This window comes from Sus scrofa, chromosome 13 (assembly GCF_000003025.6).
Source record: "Sus scrofa isolate TJ Tabasco breed Duroc chromosome 13, Sscrofa11.1, whole genome shotgun sequence".
NCBI classification, from domain to species: Eukaryota; Metazoa; Chordata; class Mammalia; order Artiodactyla; family Suidae; genus Sus; species Sus scrofa.
Genome location: NC_010455.5, coordinates 31,288,203 through 31,295,337, shown reverse-complemented (window position 1 = coordinate 31,295,337; position 7,135 = coordinate 31,288,203). Strand labels below are relative to the sequence as shown.

The window sequence follows — 7,135 nt, the reverse complement described above, 5'->3', positions numbered from 1 at the left end:
CTTGCTCTCCCTGGGATAAGCCCAGAGCCCCTCATTTACTAGGGGCTGCTCTGCTCCTTGAGGGGATTGGGGTGACCCACCCGACAGACAGACAGAGGGATGGCTGAATCACAGGAGAGGCCGGCGGGACTAGTGGCCTGAGGGCTTGTCTGGGCACCCCAGTGGAGGGGGGGTTGTGAGTCATCTCCAGCTGCAGTTTACCCCCACCGACATCCTGCTGTGTCTCTGGTCCCCAGGAACCTATCGGAAGTCCAGTGTCCAGGAGTCACTTCCAGTCTGTGTTTGACTTAAAGCAGCTAAGGTCTCTGACCCTAGATGGGGTCGGAGAGGGCTCCTTCAACCTCTATTTGCAGAGACCCTTCTGGAGAATCCTAGAGGCTATAGGAGGTGAGGGGCTTAAGTGGAGTCTGACCATCCGTCCCAGGGAGGGGTGGTAGGGGCGGCGACCTCTGGGACGGGCTGGGTGGGGGCGGGGTGCCTGGGTCCCCGCCTGCTGCTCCGCCCCCTGGGATCAGGGACTTTTCTCTGCTGTGGCGGCGGGTCTGCGGCGGGTGGCTGGCGGCGGGAGCCAGCGGACCGGCAGGCAAGACCGGGACTGGGGGTGGGAGAGCGCTGGGCTCGAACCCGCTAAAGCTGAGAGACAGAGGCGGGGGTCCTGGCTGACCTTTTTCCTCCCCCAGGATGAGGCTGCGGCTCCTGGTGGCCGTTCTCTGCGCCGGGATCCTGGCAGGGGCTCCCCGAGTGCGGGCCCAGCACAGGGAGAGAGGTGGGCACGGCAGGGAAGGACCCCATCCAGGGCACTGCACCTTGTCACCCGCGCTCCACTCAGCTTTCACCCTGGATCCCGCCCCTCTACCCTCCGCGCCGGGCGCGCGCGCTTGCATTTCTGCTAACCTCACATTTCTCCTAACTTCCCCAGACTCCCCAAACCCTCGGAGACACACGCCACATCTCCCAAACTGCATCCAGTTGTGCGGGGGGAGGGGGTGGGGGGTCCCCTACCTTATGTTACTCGGCGCTGGTCCCCTGAGGCCAACCTCAGCCCCAGAGCCACACCCGCGCTGGCTACTCTCCCTCCCCACCAGTCCTCCGCGGGAGTCAGCTCTGGGCTCCACCTCGGCTCTCTCCAGGCCCAAGCCAGCCTGGGCCGGTTTGCATAGCGGATGAGGCCTACTCCCCCCTCCCCAGCCCCGGGGGACCATAGTGAGGGGAACAGGCGGGTGGGCCCCAGGAGGAAATGGTGAGCCCTCTTCCCTGCCTCAGTGACCTGCACACGCCTTTACTCTGCTGACATCGTGTTCCTACTCGATGGCTCCTCGTCCATTGGCCGCAGCAACTTCCGAGAAGTTCGAGGTTTCCTTGAGGGGCTGGTGCTGCCCTTCTCCCGGGCAGCCAGTGCACAGGGTGTGCGCTTTGCTGCCGTGCAGTACAGCGACGACCCACGGTAAGTGGATCCCCACACCTGGGAATCCAGGGATCCCACCAGGACTCCTTCCCTAGACAGAAGCAGAGAACCCCCTAAACCCTAGGCCAGGCCTTGGGGGGAACCCCAGAGGATCCCCTCCCCCAAGCCAGGACATCCTTCTCTTAAGAACGAACCAGGGATGTTCTAGGTAAACCCTCATACCTGGGACTTCTCCCAACTAGCGTCCTGCCAAAGACAGGGCCTGTGTTTTCTGATCTGGAGACGGAGAGCATAGGAGGAGGTCCAGGGAGGAGCTTGAGATGCCCGGTGCCTGCTGGCCTCTCCATGTTCTAGCCTCCTGATGCCTTCCGCCTCTTACTCAGCAGAGGGCCTCCCTGTCTGACCGGGGTCTACCTCCCTACAACTCGGTCTTTCCTCCTACCATTATTTAACTAAATCCTGGCCCCTGAGCCTGAGGGCCCCAAGGGCTTCAGGCCTGCCCAGGCCCAGCCACAGGCAGGACCCAGAGGGGCACCTAAGGAATTGGGGGCTTCGGAGGTGGAAATTGGGAATCACACAACCAAGAGGACCTCAGGGGGCCTGATACTTCTCTCACCCTGGAGGCCAGGGCCGGAAAAGGTCCTTGTCCCTAGCCTGTGCCACCCACCCTCCCTACAGGACAGAGTTCAGCCTGGACACACTTGGCTCAGGGGGTGATGTGATCCGTGCCATCCGTGAGCTCAGCTACAAGGGGGGCAACACGCGCACAGGGGCTGCGATTCTCCATGTGGCTGACCAAGTTTTCCTGCCACAGCTGGCCCGACCTGGTGTCCCCAAGGTGATCTCTCACCCCACTATGCCTCCCAAGGTGACCCCAAGTTAAGTGTCTGAGGCAGTTGTGACTTGACCCTGCACCTGCCCCAGGTCTGCATCCTCATCACGGATGGGAAGTCCCAGGACCTGGTGGACGCAGCTGCCCAGAGGCTGAAGGAGCAGGGAGTCAAGCTGTTTGCTGTGGGTGAGTACCAGATGGGGTGACAGGTCAGTTGGGGCAGGGACCAGTCAGAGGGCATGTGGGCAGCTAGATCCTGATTGAGCATCCCCTCAGGGATCAAGAACGCCGACCCCGAGGAGCTGAAGCGAATCGCCTCACAGCCGACCAGCGATTTCTTCTTCTTTGTCAATGACTTCAGCATCTTGAGGACACTCCTGCCTCTCGTTTCCCGGAGGGTGTGCACAACTGCGGGTGGTGTGCCTGTGACCCTGCCCCGTGAGTTCCTGCCTGCCCTGTGTGCCCTGCCCTGGCCTTGACCCGAACCCCAGCCTGGGAGTGCTGACAACATTCCATGTGCTCCTGACCCTTGACCCCAGTGCTGCACCCTAAATGCTGACCCCTGATCCTCTTGCCTGGTTGCCTGACTGCCCCCTTTCCCAGCCGATGACTCGACCTCTGGTCCACGAGACCTGGTGCTGTCTGAGCCAGGCAGTCAATCCTTGAGAGTACAGTGGACAGCGGCCAGTGGCCCTGTGACCGGCTACAAGGTCCAGTACACACCTCTGACGGGGCTGGGACAGCCACTGTCAAGCGAGCGGCGGGAGGTAAGGATGTCAGGAGTGGTAGGTGGAGGGCTGGGGACTCACTGGGCAAGAGGAGGTGGAAGGCTGGGGACTCACTACCTCTGATCCTGGGCAGGTAAGCGTCCCAGCTGGAGAGACCAGCGTGCGGCTGCAGGGTCTCCGGCCACTGACTGAGTACCAAGTGACAGTGGTTGCCCTCTATGCCAACAGCATCGGGGAGGCCGTGAGCGGGACGGCTCGAACCAGTGAGCTAACCTCTGACCCCACTCACCCAACTCCCATTCCAGTAACCCTTCCCCACTCTAGACTCACTAATCTCTGGTGGGACCTTCCCCTAGCTGCCCTGGAGGGGCCGGAGCTGACCATCCAGAACAGCACAGCCCACAGCTTCCTGGTAGCCTGGCAGAGTGTGCCAGGTGCCACTGGCTACCGTGTGACATGGCGGGTCCTCAGTGGTGAGTGAGAGGTGTGGGCCAAAGGGAGTCCCTGCCCTTCAGACAGGATGGTAGGATTCTGAGTCTGCCATACCCATTGACCCATCTTTGCCCCCCATTCAGGGGGAGCCATGCAGCAGCAGGAGCTGGGCCCTGGGCAGGGGTCAGTGTTGCTGCATGACCTGGAGCCTGGTACAGACTATGAGGTGACCGTGAGTGCCCTATTTGGCCGGAATTTGGGGCCTGCCACCTCCCTGACTGCTCGTACTGGTGAGAGGTCTGGGTGCTTTCTTCAGGCTGGGTGGGCAGGTGGGTAAGGCATAGAGCCCACTGACGTCCCATGTGCCCTGGGCAGACATTTCTGTGGAGCAGACCCTGCGACCTCTCATCCTGGGCCCCACATCCATCCTCCTTTCCTGGAACTTGGTGCCTGAGGCTCGCGGCTACCGGCTGGAGTGGCGGCGTGAGAGTGGTCTGTGCATGAGGGAGGGGTGGGCAGGCTGGGTCTGGCCTTTCTTCAGCTGGACTGACCCTGTCATCTTTGCAGGCTTGGAGGTACCACAGAAGGTGGTGCTGCCTTCTGATGTGACCCACTACCAGTTGGATGGGCTGCAGCCAGGCACAGAGTATCGCCTCACACTCTACACGCTGCTGGAGGGCCGCGAGGTGGCCACGCCTGCAACCGTGGTCCCTACTGGTGAGGGCTCTGTGGGGCTGGGCAAATGAGAGGGGAAGGGACAGGGGCCCCAGGCTGCCTCACTCAGGCCGTGCTTTCCACCAGGGCCAGAGCTGCCTGTGGGCCCTGTGATGGACCTACAGGCGACTGAGCTGCCCGGGCAGCGGGTGCGAGTGTCTTGGAGCCCAGTACCCAGTGCCACCGAGTACCGTATCACCATGCGGAGCACCCAGGGTGAGGCGGACACAGCCAGACTCAGTCTTCGGTGTCGGACTGCACCCTTACCCTGTCTCTTTCCACGTCTGGGTCTCTACAGCTTCCTCCTTTCTCCTTGTCCATCCACCTCCCAAGATGGCACTGAGCCCAGGCCTGACACAGAGTCTGTCTGCCCCCGCTCTGCACCTGCCTGTCCCTTCACCTGGATCTGTCTCCACTCCCTTTCTCACATCCCTGACCATGGCTCTCACCCTTCTCCACAAGCACAAGCTCTACCCCTGCCCTTCTATAAGCTTAGCTGTGACCATTGTCCACGCCGATCTCTCATCCTATGGCCCCTTCCAATATCGACCCCACATCCCTGTCTATCCATGATCTGTTAACTCGTATCACTGTCCACTGACTTCTGACATCATACACATTGTGTCCCTGTCCACTGACCCCTATCATTATGTATCCCCATTCATCACTGGCACCTGTTATCCCATGTCACTATCCGTCACTGACTCCTTTTATCCCCCATCCTCATCTCTCACCCCTGGCGTCCTGTGTCCCATCCCTCACTGGCCCTTTGCATCTTGTATCTCTGTCCATCACTCACCCCCTTCATCCCACATCCCTACTTCTCACTGACCCCTGCCTTCTCCCGTAGGGGTGGAGCGGACCCTGGTGCTTCCCGGGAGTCAGACAGCCTTTGACTTGGATGACGTCCGGGCTGGGCTGAGCTACACAGTTCGGGTGTCAGCTCGAGTGGGTGCCCGAGAGGGTAGTGCCAGTGTCCTCACTGTCCGCCGGGGTGAGCACTGAAGAAGGGCTGTGGAGGAAGCTGCCTGACTCATTCTGGTCTTAGTCTTGGTTCCTGACCTCTATCTTTAACTCGCAGAGCCAGAAGCCCCACTTGCCGTCCCGGGGCTGCGGGTAGTGGCATCAGACACAACGCGAGTGCGGGTGGCCTGGGGTCCTGTTCCTGGAGCCAGTGGATTTCGGATTAGCTGGAGGACAGACAATGGTCAGTGTGGGTGTGTGGGAGGGTTGCCAAGGGGAACCATCAGGGTATGGGGGACCGAGGGGCAGGCAGGCATGAGCCATGCCAACATTTCTCTCTGACTCTAGGTCTGGAGTCCGTTCAGACGTTGCCCCCAGAAGCTACTGCCACAGACATCACGGGGCTGAGGCCTGGGACCTCCTACCAGGTGGCAGTGTCTGCGTTGCGAGGGAGAGAGGAGGGCCTCCCTGCGGTCATCGTGGCTCGAACTGGTCAGGGCCTGACCACATGCCCCTTGGCTCCCCACCTCCAGGGCCCCTTCAGACCCTCATGCCTTCCCTCTCATTGCTTCTCTGCAGAACTTCTCTTTCCCTTCAGATCCGCACTGCCACCTCCCTTGGAGGCCCTGCTTCCTCCTTCAGTCTCCCTTGCCTCCTCTTAAGCCTTCACCTCCTTCGAATCCTTCTCCCTTTCTCTCCTTACCCTCCTATCTCCACCACCTCATCTCTCAGATCCCACTGCCTTTTCTGCTGGGCCTGAACCCTCCTTCTAAACCTATACTCTCTCCTTTGTCTGACTCCCTCACTGCTTGCTTTCTTTCTCTCTCTCTCTTTTTTTTTTTTTTGGTTTTAAGAGTCACATCCATGGCATATGGATGTTCCCAGGCTAGGGTTCTAATCAGAGTTGTAGCTGCTAGCCTACACCACAGCTCATGGCAATGCCAGATCCTTAACCCACTGAGCAAGGCCAGGGATCAAACCCACAACCTCATGCTTCCTAGTCAGTTTCGTTTCCGCTGCGCCACAACAGGAAGTCCTCCCTCACTGCTTTCTAATACCTCCATTGAAACCCTGTTACCATCTCTGTCAGGCCTTCTGGTCTCCCAGGTTCCTATCACCTGGCACCTCAGATTTCCACTATTCCCTCTCGCAGAACCCCGACTCCGTCCCCATCTGACCCAATCATTACCTCCCCTATCAAATCTCTGCCTCCTGTTAGACTCTCATTGCCTTCCCCTACTAGAGGGCCCCCCAAGACTGAACCCATCAGAGCCTCCACTGTCTCCTCCATCAGACCCCCCATTCTCTCCCCTTCAGACCCAGTGGACCCAGTGAGGACAGTCCGTGTGACTCAAGCCACCAGCTCATCTGTCACCATCACCTGGAACAGGGTTCCTGGTGCCACAGGATACAGGGTCTCCTGGCATTCAGGCCATGGTGGGGACCAGGAGTTTGAGAAGGGACCAAAGGTTTTGGAGGGTTGTGGGGGGCAGGTCTGAGTGGAATGGGAGCAGGGGTTTCTTAGGGGTCTAGTGGGGGCATTGGAGGGCAAAGTCTGGCTAGTCCTAGAGTTGCCTCCATCCTCACTCCCAGGCCCAGAGAAATCCCAGCTGGTTTCTGGGGAGACCACAGTGGCTGAGCTGGATGGTCTGGAGCCAGATACTGAGTACACAGTGCGTGTGTGGGCCCACGTGGCTGGCGCAGATGGGCCCCCTGCCTCTGTGGTTGTGAGGACTGGTAAGTGGACCCTGGCCAGCTGCCAACCACATCTCATTGGCTGCCCTGCCCTGCTGTGTATTCCTGACTTTCTCCAGCTGCTCACTCCATTGCAGCTGTTCTCATGTTTTCCCACATGGACCTACCCCACATCGACAAGGTGGCCATCCGCAGTGACCTCCTGGATGCTCCCACACTGCCCGCTCCAAGACACTGAACTTCTCCCTCTCAGGAGTTGCCTGTGCTGACCTGTCCACACTAACCTCACACTGACCCTCAGATAGACTTCCCTACATTGACCATGCCTGCTCTGCTACTCTCTTCTCTGCCAGCCAGCCAGTGGCC

The 7,135-nt window shown here is 59.9% G+C and overlaps 1 protein-coding gene across 2 annotated transcripts in view; it reads left to right on the top strand.

The window, feature by feature from the left end:
* The window catches only part of COL7A1 (collagen type VII alpha 1 chain), a 32,363-nt gene continuing 25,453 nt past the window's right edge, over nt 226–7,135 (top strand). The window contains exons 1-18 of one of the 2 annotated variants that reach the window (XM_005669519.3): nt 226–387; nt 681–766; nt 1,264–1,444; nt 2,084–2,243; nt 2,330–2,423; nt 2,514–2,675; nt 2,841–3,004; nt 3,099–3,228; nt 3,322–3,438; nt 3,541–3,687; nt 3,773–3,889; nt 3,965–4,114; nt 4,199–4,327; nt 4,962–5,105; nt 5,193–5,318; nt 5,423–5,566; nt 6,392–6,511; nt 6,668–6,811. In XM_005669519.3, the coding sequence (XP_005669576.1) occupies nt 682–766; nt 1,264–1,444; nt 2,084–2,243; nt 2,330–2,423; nt 2,514–2,675; nt 2,841–3,004; nt 3,099–3,228; nt 3,322–3,438; nt 3,541–3,687; nt 3,773–3,889; nt 3,965–4,114; nt 4,199–4,327; nt 4,962–5,105; nt 5,193–5,318; nt 5,423–5,566; nt 6,392–6,511; nt 6,668–6,811 (2,314 nt within the window). In that variant the 5' untranslated portion in view covers nt 226–387; nt 681. Of the gene's footprint in view, nt 388–530; nt 584–680; nt 767–1,263; nt 1,445–2,083; nt 2,244–2,329; nt 2,424–2,513; nt 2,676–2,840; nt 3,005–3,098; nt 3,229–3,321; nt 3,439–3,540; nt 3,688–3,772; nt 3,890–3,964; nt 4,115–4,198; nt 4,328–4,961; nt 5,106–5,192; nt 5,319–5,422; nt 5,567–6,391; nt 6,512–6,667; nt 6,812–7,135 lie in introns of those variants that run through there. The other variant, XM_013981657.2, reaches the window with a different exon arrangement.